The sequence below is a fragment of the Diadema antillarum genome, unplaced genomic scaffold (assembly GCF_040938485.1).
Source record: "Diadema antillarum isolate AM-2024a unplaced genomic scaffold, OU_Dant_1.0 scf00000114, whole genome shotgun sequence".
NCBI classification, from domain to species: Eukaryota; Metazoa; Echinodermata; class Echinoidea; order Diadematoida; family Diadematidae; genus Diadema; species Diadema antillarum.
This window is the reverse complement of record NW_027271003.1, coordinates 2,856,664-2,870,192: the sequence shown is the minus strand read 5'-3', so window position 1 is coordinate 2,870,192 and position 13,529 is coordinate 2,856,664. Positions and strand designations below refer to the sequence as shown.

Below are 13,529 nucleotides of genomic sequence, written 5' to 3'. Positions count from 1 at the left end.
GTAGACACAAAACATGACATTTCTTATATAAAAATTGCACTATGATATTGAAAAAGGCTATGAAACTGAAACAAAGAAAATAAGCGTCTTTTGAAAGACCTACACGTTCTTCCAGGCTTCCTCTCACTTCCATTATCTTACAATCTACTGCAGTATATCTTTATTTCTCTCCCATTAACACATCTCTTGAAGGGATCGCATAGTTTTGGTTGAGACCTAACATCAGATTTCTAACATTCTTTGGTGAGATAACGAGAAACCTCTTATGTACTATGAAAGAGCATGTGATTCCACAAGGAATTCACAGTTTATTTGATGAAAATTTGTTTGAAAATGGCTGAGATATCCAAAACAAAGTGTTCCTCCTAATAAAAGGTGGGACCCACCTTTTACTATGGTCTCTTTGTTTTATTTTGCTTTTGGATGTCTCAGCCATTCCAAAACTGATTTTCATTAAATAAACTTTGTCCAATGCAAGTTGTGTAGGCAAGAACTTTTGCGTGCATTTTAATTTTGCAAATGTTGCCGCTCGAAAAATTCGCGAAATTAAAATGCATGCAAACATTCCTCGTTTTACAGTATTGGTGGAGATGATAATTGGGCTTTTATCTTTTTGTGAGATATCAAGAAACCACTGAAATGTGAAATAGTACACAGTATACCATTCTTAGGGAATTCAAAGTTTATCTGATGAAAATCGGTTTTGGAATGGCTGAGGCATCCAAAAGCAAAGTAAAACAAAGCGATTTGTTTATTTAGTATTGCTCTGTTTTGGATATCTCAAAACCAATTTTCATTAAATAAGCAATGAATTCCTCTTGGAATTACATGCCCTTTTATATTTCGTAAGAATTTTCTCATTAAATCACCAAAAATGTTAGAAACCTGAAGTTAAGTCTCAACCAAAACTATACACTCCCTTTAATATTCATCACTACACATTACACTCTTCACTCACATCCTATGCACTTCTCTCTCTCCGTCTCTCTCTCTCTCTCTCTCTCACACAGACAGACAGACAGACACACACACACACACTCATACACCAACACTAACACTAACACTGACACTTCTCTCTCTGTCACTCTGTTTAAATCTTTCAATCCACTCATTCATTTCTCTCTCATGTAACTCCAGACTCTCATCTTTGAACACCTTCTCTCTCACTCATCACTAAAGTGCTCAATCTCTCCCCTCGCTACCTCTCCCCCTCCCCCCCCCCCCCCCCCCCCATTTTCTCTCTCTCTGCCTCTATTAAATACAGGATATCAAAATAAAACTGCTCTGGATAGAAAACAAAATCTGTAAGAGGCAGAGGCTTGGTACAAATGAAAGCTCACTTCCAGACAACTAGTTCCACATCCTCCTGAATTTTCATGATAAAGAACATTCTCTCACCATCTGACATATTTTGTTCTCTTACAATTATATATTCCACATCATCTATTCATAACATGTGCAAGTTTGCATAAACAGAACATCAAGGTAAAACTTTTTACAAATAATTTTTCAAATGTGTTGAGTTGGTGCATACCATTTACACAGTAAATAATGAACATTATTGTGACAAACAAAAATAATACTATCGCCAAGAGAAAGTATCCCACACTTGGAACCATCTTTTTCTTTTTTAACACATGTACTGTTCAGTCATCTTGAATTTCATGGCTTCCAGGCCACGCCCTAGTGATGCGTTGCTAGGGATAGTAGCTATTTAATTGTCTATTGCCTGGTAGCGTGTGGGAGCGCCATATCGTGTTGTCATTGGAATCCTCCGTTGGACTGACCCGGTTCATCATCCCGGGGCGTGGCGGGCTCCGCCAAATCTCATCGATGTTGATGCGATCCTCCTCCTGGACTGCGGCAAGAACCCCGTTGGCCCCACCATGACTCCCACTGGCACTCTCTGCAAGACATCAATGGAAAAAGTAAAAATTCTTCTTAGGAAGGTGACGTAGGAAAATTGCACCGCAATGCCTGTCCCTTAACCCGTTGAAGATGAGACCCGAGAATACTCGGGCAGGTGTCTATGGAAATTGCATGTTATAGCAAAATCAGTCTGTCCTCAATGGGCTAAGAGCAAAGGGTCTTTTTATAGATAACTGACCTGTATCAAAACTGTCAGAACTTTTCAAACATTGGTCCAGTAAGGCCACTCTCTAGCTGATCTGATACTGGGTTTCACTATTTACTCATAGAAGACAGGCTGATTTTGCTACAACATGCATTTCCCATAGACACTTGCCAGAGTGTACTCAGGTATCGTCCTCGGGGGTTAAACTTTGGGAATAAAATGACATGTACACACTATTTACAATATCATACATATTGTCACTATTGAATTGCTTGGAACTTTTTTAGTACACTTGCCCATAAAACATTGTTTTGAAAAGAGACAGAATGAAGATTTCTTTGCCACCTACATAGTATTCCAAACCTTATCAATGATATTTACAATTCCACACTTTTCAACAAAGATGGAATGATACATCAACTACCGGTAACTCTTCAAAATGTTAGAATGACAGGCACTGTGGCAACACTAAACCCAATACAGTCAATACTCACCAACTGTTACTCTCTCATTTCAAAATGCCCACATTGCTGGAAAATGAAGTATTACCCATGCCACGATGGGGTTGAGCTAGGAAGTGGACTCATTTATCATATTGTAACTGGATGACATCTTAGATGAAGGCACCATTAGAGCTTTGCATGGCCCCATGTGCTACCAAAGTCTTTGATATTGTGCAAATATGAAGCTAGCATATTGCATCAATGATCATTATCAAACAAAAATATCATTGAAAACAGATGTTAAATGCTAAATGTGTTTGTACCTGATCACTTTCGGAGCTAGGATATTACATCAATGATCATTATCAAACAAACAAAAAATATTGAAAATAGGTGGTAAATGCTAAATTTGTTTGTACTGGATTATTTTTAATGCATTTGCACATCATCACACGGCTCAGTCTTTAGAAGTTTTATAACTCAACTCAACTAAAAATTAAGCAACCAGACTCTTTAACAGTGTTATTTAGCATTCAACAAAACTCACCAAAAATGATTACATAATGCTTCTAAATTTCATCAGCTACTCTACACGGTAGCTCAAACTGTTATTTTGCATGTGCAAAGACTCCTTGGGAATTAATGACCACAATCAAATGCCGCTTACCTCCGCTCTTGAATTTCTTTTTTAACTTTGCCTTCCTCCGTCTGAGGTGAACGACCCATGAGATGAGAGCCAGGATAATACCCACCAGACAGCCGATCACAAAGTACTGGATGAAGATGTCTTTGTTTTCTGGAGAAGACAAAAGAATACTATACATTATATCCACATTTATTACCATTTGAAGGGGGGGGGGGTGGGTTTGTTTGTTCATTTCCATCTAAGAAGATGGCTGGATAGCCCATATTCAGCCATGTTAAGCTGGTCTTCCATGGGGTCCAGTTGGATGTGAGGTGGGACCACTTCACCGGGTTAAACACCCTGCTCTTTGCGATGGATGAATGAAGTGGGATCTTTTACGTGCATGAGTTGTGACTCTCTCATACACGGGACCTCCATTTTATGTCCTATCTGAGGGACAGAGTGTTTTGCCTCTTGTTAGAGGGGACAGTATGCTTACACACAACATTGCTCAGTCCAGACTCGGGTTCGAATCCGGGCCGCGTGATCGTGAGGCAGATGCGCTACCGACTGAGCCAACTCACCGCCATTCTTTGTATACCCAGTCATTAAGTTGTTTGTTTTTTTTTAATCCTGGTTACAAACTGTTACTTTTAGTTTCCTTCCTCATTTTCTTATTTTCAACAAATACTGTTCTATTTTCTCAGATGTATTTAGTTATGCTTATATCTGTTATGATTGTTATCTTGTATGTGTTTGTTTACAGGGCCCTCTGGAAAACAGTACTTGATTACTGACGGGGCCACCCTGTATAAATAAGACAAAATAAATAAATAAATATTACAAGCAAATCGACATCCATCTCATATTTAGGCATCGCAGTGCACAAACTGCACAAATCACCACTCTCCTTTACATTATTCACTGCACAATTATATTGAATTCAAGAGTTCCTGAGCAGTCCCATACTTCATATGTTGTATATTGCACTAGTAGTATCATTCAAAATACCTAAGAAATGAAAGGGAATAAATAATAGAAGAGTTTATTGCAAAATGAGCTAACTGCTATTTTCAAGCTTTTCAAAGTAAGTCCATCATCAGATGGAGCAAAATTAAACCTTTCCAGTAATACCTCACTTGTGACATAACAAGGAATATTCTAGAAATTATGATTAAAAATATCCTGTACCATCTTATTATTTTCTTTGATTTTAACAGCTGTAATCACAGATATCTCAACTTAACAAGAATGGAGTAAGCTCATTTTGCAATAAAACTTTTAAAAACTTCAACAATTCTTCTTCATATCCATTGAATACCAAAATAATGTGATTGCATGCACATAATTATGCATTTTCTTAGTTACCTCACTAAAAGTAATAATAGTCTGTAAAGAGCATTGTGATACTTAAAAACTGTGAAATACGCTACACAAAAACTAGCTATCATTATTATTACTATTAAATCTGAAGGCACTCAGCTCTCAAACACTTAAAATCTAATTGTAACCATGACAGCTTTATCCATTCATGATCACAAAAAACAACACTTTTGGCCATTGTGATATAATAAAAGGATCACTTCCAATTCTTTATTGACAAATGGATATGTTCAAGCATTTCACTTGCAGAAAGACACTTTGGTATTGAAACTGTATCAAGCAACACAAATAACAAGCAATATCTATAATTCCTTTAGAATTTAATGGCATTTCGAACAAGTCATTCCTAAACATGCTATGAAAGAATTATCTATGAATATATTATGATACATAAAACCCTTTTAGATTGACTCTTGATACTACAAAGTGTACTGCACATTATAAAGAAGATTTCAGGTTCTTGATTCCTTTGATCTGTTTTAACAATGGTGGCAGAGTGTTGTGAAACATAAGGAGCAAAGAAATGCTATAGTGATGCTGGTAATTATTGGAGGTTGCTACGATATCAATGGTGGCTTTGGGTACAGTGGCTTTGGTGCTGTAAATGCTGCCACCTCAGTCTATCATACCCCACGCTATATGATTTCTCTTTCTCGACCTCATGTGGCAGTCACTTTTTCTGCAGTATCTGTCAAAATTGATAATCATTAATTGATTCTCATCAAATCTCATTCAATCCAAAGCTCACCCTTCATGAACTCCACAAAGATCATGATTCCATTGATGAATTCGCCAAAGCCCGATAACTCTTTACTCGACGAACCAGTTGGTGCTATTGCTGTAAGGTTAGGGTTGGCTGCACTCTCATTGAAAGGAATTAAATCACTACTGAAGGATTCTCCAGAATCTAAAAACAAACATACAAACAAACAAACAAACAGATTTAAATCAATGAATACTTGTATGGAGTTGTCTTTATCGCAACTTTTTTGCCCTTCATTGATGTCAATAAATCCCTCCGATTATTCAGAGTTTTAGAAGCCAGAAATGTATACCCATGATTTGTTTTATCATGACTACTACTTAACCTGTTCCATACTGAATTCTGAAATCCCATTGACTTAATACACAGGCCACCAGGTTCCCGTAGGGAATGGGTTAATAAACACAGAATAATTGGTGCTTATTAATGTTGACAAAGGGCAATCTGTTGATCAATTGCAATAAAAAAGTAAATAGATATTGAAAAAAGAATTTACCCCAAATATGCAGATTCACTAAGTGCAAAATTAAAAGTAAAACACATTTATAATTATGAAATTTGAGGTAAATCAGAACAAACCTAAACTATGTGTATCAAATCTAGACTCTCAAAACAAAGTTCCCTCAACACTTGCAAAGTCGCAATACCAGTGAAAGAAATTTAATGATTGCAAGTCAGTCTTTGTTCACTTTCTGACTCCTGGGGATTTCTTGTTAAGCGTTTTGCCCCTACTTTTGCTCTCTGCAGAGAAAAAGTTGAAATTCTTTCATGTAGTCCAAATATTTATGTGAGATATAAATAGTAAGGGCTGCAAAACAGACTTGGGCAGGGTTGTCAGATGGATCAAAGACCAAATACTGGTTTCTATATACAGCACATGAGTGAGCCCAGAAAATGTGTTTATTGAGTCGGGAGTTGCACTTGAACTCTTTCATCTCTAACCTAAATCAATGCTTGTGTGTGAATGTTATCAAAAAAACAAGGTAGCTACAAGTCTTTAGTTTTAATGAGGTAAGCAAATTATATTTCTTTTTTAAAAGATATTATACTCTTTTGTGATTATGTACAGGTTACTTACTTTTTTTGCCAACTAGTAATTATTAAAACTGATAAATGAAATTTCACTTCCACTCGGTGCTTATGCCTTGAGAGAGAAATTGGAAACACAGGACTCTCAAAGGTGGTAATGTATCTGAAATTGCTGGCAATAAAGCACTATGTTTGAAAAGAAAGTTATTACAAATGACTTTAAGTTATAACCAAAGAAATGTCATTGCCATTCAATGATACTACCAGCTACAAGACATGAGGCTTTTTACACAGATATTACCTTGTAACTATCATTCCAATATATAAATGGCTATACTGTAAAAGTGGAAATTTTCGCGGTGTTGAAATTTTCGTGCATTTCGCACAACCAGAAACTAGCGCGAAAATAAAAGCGCACGAATATTTTTGCTTGCCATATGTTCCTGTGCGTGATGTCTTGATTCCGCGGAATTAAAAACACGCAAAACTCTTCTTACCCGGCCAAGCGCGAAAAATTAGTCGCGCGAAAATATCCACTTTTACAATACATCCATTAGCCTATGAATGGCAGCAAAGTAATTTTTCAGTTGAAATTTAGCTCACAAAACGACAGTATTTTATGCAACAACTGAGATATATGTTTATCTCTCACTCACAATAATCCCAGTCTGGTGTCTGCTGGCAATGGTCCCTACCAAGGGACATGACACCATTCCTACCAGGACTTTTGCAATACTGCCCTCTCTTGTCAGATATACATCACTAATCATGAATCAAGGTCTGTTATCATATCAGGGATGATGACAAATCCAGCCGTCAGTGACATGATTACAGAAATGTCAGCGAATAGTATATCAATAAAGCTGTGGCCAATGGTCACAGTTGGTACTTCATCTTTTACAAAAGAAAAGAAAAAATGGAGGTAAAAAAGTCAAATATACAACAAAGATGATTTTGCTGAAAATTGTAAAAGGCCAGGGAGCAGTCGATGAAAATCTGATTTGATAGGAAAGACATAACAAAGAAAAACCAAAACAACAACATTGACTACACAGAAATAAAGACAGTGTAACTGAGCTGCTTGTTTGAAGACTAATGTGTGAAAAGAGATGTTGCTTGAGCAACTTGTTATGTACAACACAGTGCTATGATATTTTACGAGGGCCAGTGTGTTTAACAGTTTCAGCAATGATTGCCTGTTCTTTGGTAGTTTGATAATGATTTGTACAGTCGATTAAACAGCATTCATACAGAGTTTTTAGTAAGTTGGATTTCAGGCTCAAGTCATTCTGGGTAAACACGTGTGAGCAGTCTCTGGTTGGCAAGATGGTGTTTGTGAAAAAAAAAAATAATCAGATGATGCTCTATGATTATCAAAATTTGGAGCTGAGAGTGATTTCTTGGTGTATTAAAAAATGTATTACCCTGTGCTTCTCAAACCAAGGCAGAATACAAAAATTTAGCCCTTTATTTTTGTGTGATGATCCATAACCATGTTGAGATCTAAACTTACCACTGAAACTAGGCTGGAGTGTCCTGTAAGGGGGTGGAAGAACACCCCCCTGGCCTCCCAGGCCGTTGGTGGAGGAACCCTCAGGGGCACGGTTGCTGGGTAGAGGGAGCAAACCTGGGAACCGGCGAGGCTTCCGGAATATCCTCTTGTTTACTGCATAAATGAACAGGAATCAGAACTGGAGTATGGATTACAATGCCAAAGGAACACTTATTGATATGCATGTTGACATAACATAATTTGCAATGTTTGACCATTGTGTTTGCACTGCAATGAAAAGTTGCAATATCATAGCCCTTGAGAATTACTGTGAGCATTTGCCAACTGCTGTGATGGTGGAAATTTTTGCGCAAGTATAGTTTTTTGCACTTGACCGGTTAAGATAAAATTTGCATATTTTCAATTCTGTGATACGAAAAAAAAAAAACCCAACTACATTGCATTATTATAACAAGCGACAAATTTGCATGCTTATATTTTTGCACTAGTATCATTTTGCACAAAATGTGCAAAAACTTCCACTTGTACAGTTTACCTCACATGTGCAATAGGGTATTTGAAGCAGTCTGCTGCACATAACTATACTACTATAACATATATACAAAAACTGCATGTTTCATGTGTAGCCACTAGAATAAATGTGAATATTGATTGGATGTCACATATAAAGGGTTATGAGTTTCAACAGTCGGTATTCCCACTGCAAATCTTGACAGCAGACTTCATGCAGAATTGGAAAACGTACACTCCACTTTTCTGCCAAATGTTAAAGAAACTTTTATTTTTCATGTCTTCTATGGGCATTGCTCTTTGGGAGGATGTAAAAAAAAAGACTTCATATCAAGGGCATAGAATGATGAATCTTACCTACAGCTCTTGCAAAGAAATAAGAATATGGCAAAAATATAACAATGGCAATGATACACCCATATCAGGACTATAACCACGACATCAAATGACGGCTAAAATCACCATATCTGGTAAATGACTAATTCAGAGAATTTGCTGACTCAGCATTTATACAAGGAGAGGGAAGTCACTTTGGATTTGTTTTGATGAATTACAGAATGACACTATCAATTGCGACACTGCATTTACCGAGTCCTTGAACGGCACATTGCTGTAATTGGATGCATATCTCAATTCTCATTTTCATTGTGCATCACAACTACTACCGCATGCTGGGATGGAAAGTCATACTGACGTATCAGCGAACACAATAGACCAGTAATGAGACAAGATACAACCACCATTTCCTGACTGATCACTGCCTTTCATTTCATATTCCATCTTTTTTTTCCCTTTTCATTCAGCCTTTTCGCCAACAATTCTGTGAAAGTGTGCCTCTATTGTTTGAAAGTGCATTAGCTCCTACAATGGTCTGTGCCCTGGATACGTCATGGAGACGGCAAAGACTAAGCCAACGAGCACTTTCTGATTGATTTGTCTTTTTTTTTTAAATCAAAAGAGTTCAAGGTTACACTGTAGTCCACCAAATGTGTGATATACTGCCTCAATATCTTTTTATGACTCTTGTTGTATTTACAGGGATGTGGGTTCATCATGCTCACACAAAGATAATTGTGATGAATTCATATTACATCAACAAAGGCAACACTTTATCAGCCATCGAACTGATTGATTCTTGGTAAAAGATAGTGTGCAAGCATTGATATCTTTGGGTATGTCCTAACAGAAGTCAATGAATAAAAAGATTCATAAATGAATGAATGCACTGAAGAAAAAAATGAATACGTAAAACAAATGAGTAACTACTGTAAAACGAGGAATGTTCCTGTGCATTCTGATTTCGCAAATTTTGCGAGAGCCAAGATTCGCAAAATTAAAATGCACGCAAAAGTTCTTGTCTACACTATATATATTTTATGGATGATTTATAACGCTATCACCTGAAGTCAACTTCAATATGGTAACATTGCTTGGGCAAATACATCAAATTATTCTATGGTAAGACTTTTCCGTATGCAGAAGAAAGCAGTAAGAATAATATGTCACGCCAATTATCTTGCCTCCACTAAACCTCTTTTTATGAAATTTAATGTTTTAGATATTTTTGAATTGAACAATTATAATAATGGTGTATTTATATATTTATGTTTTAAAAATTGTATTCCCCCAAGTCTTTCTTCCTTGTTTCAGTTAAATAGTGTTATTCACTCGTATTGTTTGCGAAATCCTCTGAATTATCATTTACCTCTTAATAAAACAAATGTTGGTTTATATTCTGTTTTGTATAGAGGACCTTTAATTTGGAATAATTTGCCACAGCCAATTAAAATGAGTCCATCTTTAAATGTTTTTAAATGAAGATTTAAATTATTCTTATTGGAAAAAGAAAAGTAATCTACGTATTCGGGTATTACTCTGTGTTTGTTTGTTTTTTGTCTTTTTATGTGTCTGTTGTAGAACATGTATTTTTAATTACTTTGGTTTTAATTTCTATGCACATTTATTTGTTCGATTTAATATGACTTTTAGTATAAATGCTTTTGTTATGGTGGCAGCTGCTCATAAAACTTTGTTTTTCTTGCTGCCTCCACATTCTGTTACATTTGTATTGTCGATTTGAATTTATTTATATACCTTGTCTGAATGTTTTTTTATCTGTTTGAATGAAATAAACGCGAATTGAATTGAATAGAATATGATTGAATGTTCGAGGCAACTTGCGAAAATTTCATACCGCGAAAAAGGCCATCGGTTCCAATTCGCAAAAATTTCATGCCACGAAAATATCTTGTTTTACAGTATGCAAATCAACATTTATACACTGATAAGCACATAACACACAAATATAGATAATCATTTGAATAGATGAGTAAGTAAGTCAATCCTCACTAACTGACATGAAAATGAGATTAATTCATCCCAATTAATAGCTCTTCTATGAAGCATGGAACGATACTTGCTAATGTGATGATATATCTTAGAAACAGGTATTCTAAACACCTTTCTTATTTGACTTCTTAGCTATGGTGACATCAAAAATTGTTGTACACCTACTGCATCAAGAAGACAAGCACATGGCAATAGCCAAAACTTTCAATTTCTGCAAAACATTTGAATGGACTATCTATCTTTCATATGTGTTTCACCAGTTTTTCTTTATTTTACCTGAATCCACTATTGTGTTTGGGGAAACTTCCCCATTTAATGAGCACTGTACATGACAAAGATGGATAAGCGTGTATTCTGAAATGGTGAATCAAGCCATGCCATTACCCAAGTTTAACCCAATGAGGTCGAGTCCCAAGTATATTCGGGCAGGTGTCTATGGGAAATGCCTGTTGTAGCAAAGTCGAGCCGTCCTCAACCGGTTAAGCAAGGCTTTGTTTTCAGTCTAATTGGTGGAAGTCAAACACACAGACAGATGCTCTAAGCTCTGACCTGCAGACATCTGTTGTGATTGACTCCACAAAACCAACAATCCTCATCCCCTTGTCCGATTAAACCTCGTCAGTGATCCATCAACCAGGATTTCATCCTGTCAATGAGCTCATCACTCATTCAGGACAATGGATAAATGGAGCTAGACCTTAATTCCAGGCCAAAGAAACATGCATACAACTTTGGTCCAATCAGTCACACTCTGAATCACATTTTTTATGCAGTCGTCTCTCTGGAAATGTTAGTTTAGTTTGAGATACTTTGCTGTAACATCCTCTAAGAACCAGGAAGTCACATCTTCAACTTCATGTATGGTATTCTTCATCTATACATTCAAAAACAATTTAGTATTTTCATATCTACTAATTTGCAAGAAAATTCCTGAGACCAAGAAAATCCCCACTAACTAAAACTACTGCAGTTGATTTCCAGTGACAATGGGATAACTTTGAAATTGTTTGCCCAATCTCCTTGGATTTTCCTGGCTAGTTACCAAATGACTTCTTCTTTCGGAAGCAGGTGATGACTAGGGTACAGTTAAACAGTTTAGAAGAGAAAGCAGTTTGTCATGGAGGATAGATAGTGTGACAGGGTGACGTAAGGGGAGGATGCAGCTTTCATTGAACATGGGAGGAGGAGAGGTGTGGGAGAGGTGTGGGAGAAAGAGGAATGAGATACAGCACAACACAGCTGACATCAGCATCCCCAGCCAGGAGAAAAGAGTAGTTTCTACTAGGAATCACTGGGCCGGAACCAAACAAACTGTTATGGTGGTAGTGGTAGTGATGGTGGTGGGTGAGGAGTGTGCACTAATGAATTGGGTGGAGGATGTCCTCCACGCTCCACTGATCACGTACCTCATCACCACTCCTGATAGTAACAACCTGCCTTGTCACTTAAACCCCTAAAAGTGCAGTGCCCTTGCCCAATCTGACTATTACATCAAAAAACTGTGGCACTTTTAGCTGCCGTGTTTTCTAACGGTGTTTTGAACTTAATGAGGTAGGCCTTCTACTTCCAAAGAACACGATAGATGACTCATCAAGGAGAATTAATCGCAATCGAAGAGAAATCATTTAAACGGATGACTCATGAGTGGTTATTTTCCACTTGAAGCCAGAGAGAATTCAGCATGACCATGGAATTGTCGCCTATCTGTTTGGATGAAACATATATATTCATCCGATCTTTTTTTATTAACAATTCCCATATATTTTATATCCATTTGGACCGTGTCTTACTCCAGTTCACAATTTCAAAATGATCGGTGTGCTTTGCATATTTCTGTACTTATTCAATCGGGTTTAATACAAATTTATTAATAATTTTAATGCGTCATCCACCAAGACTCGTGAAGTGCATCAGAATGGAATGAAAAGATTTGGTTATGATTTGCTGGGGTGAACAAACACTACAAAACACATCAGCAAAATGTGTAAATGGAGGAAGTGATATGAACTGAATATTTGTTGGCCATCACTGCTTTCATTAAGTTGTCACGTTTGGTGTCACTTCAGATTCATCACCAGACCACAAGCCGTTTCCTGGAGAACAAAACAAGTGTTCAGAAGGCAGTGACTAAACAAGGTGATGTAATTATCTTTGATGCAAGTATGGAGGTACCAAGTATATGTAGGGTCTATGAAATACATTTTATTGCCCCCAAAAGTGCAACTCACAATCTTTTTACTGTGTTATTTCCTCATAAGCTGCGGAATTAGTGGGCGATGTTGTTGTTGTTGTTGTTGTTGTTGTTGTTGTTGTTGTTGTTGTTGTTGTTGTTGTTGTTTTGTTTTTTTGTTTGTTTTTTTTTGGGGGGGAGGTGTGCCACCTTTTCACTGCATTAGGTTTACCATTGCAGGTAAGTTTAAAATTGAGTGACCTTAGAAACTGCAGGGAGGAGAAGAAGGTAACACTAGTGCATGGTAGAACTGAAAGTCACTGTGAAGAAGATGAAGAAGAGAGCTTCTCTAATGGAGAAATATATCTCTTGTGACCACCATGATATGTCCACCACAGGTCAGTGAAAATTTAAGTTAAACTGGTCATACTGCAGGCCTATATCATGACAATTATGACTCAATATACCCCATATGGTGATTATGGGCAGTTAAAATGGTGTTGCCACATCTTCAATGATAAAAAGGTTGGTGAAGATGCTGAATTTGAAAGCGAGCTGGCCAATGGGAGAGAACTGTCCATCTTCAAAATTCACCTTGCTTCAGGTTCGGTCAACAGAGGACAATTTCACTGACAGTCATCAGGACAGTGACCTCCATGTAGGATGTGGA

The 13,529-nt window shown here is 37.0% G+C and overlaps 1 protein-coding gene across 1 annotated transcript in view; it reads right to left on the bottom strand.

Annotated features, from left to right (window-relative positions):
* Window positions 1–1,697: 1,697 nt before the first annotated feature.
* Window positions 1,698–13,529, bottom strand: part of LOC139719735 (uncharacterized) — a 146,358-nt gene continuing 134,526 nt past the window's right edge. The window contains exons 6-9 of the mRNA XM_071631125.1: window positions 7,831–7,983; window positions 5,274–5,432; window positions 3,185–3,313; window positions 1,698–1,906 (exon numbers count right to left, since the gene is read on the bottom strand). Coding sequence (XP_071487226.1) covers window positions 1,698–1,906; window positions 3,185–3,313; window positions 5,274–5,432; window positions 7,831–7,983 — 650 coding nt within the window. The remainder of the gene's footprint in view (window positions 1,907–3,184; window positions 3,314–5,273; window positions 5,433–7,830; window positions 7,984–13,529) is intronic.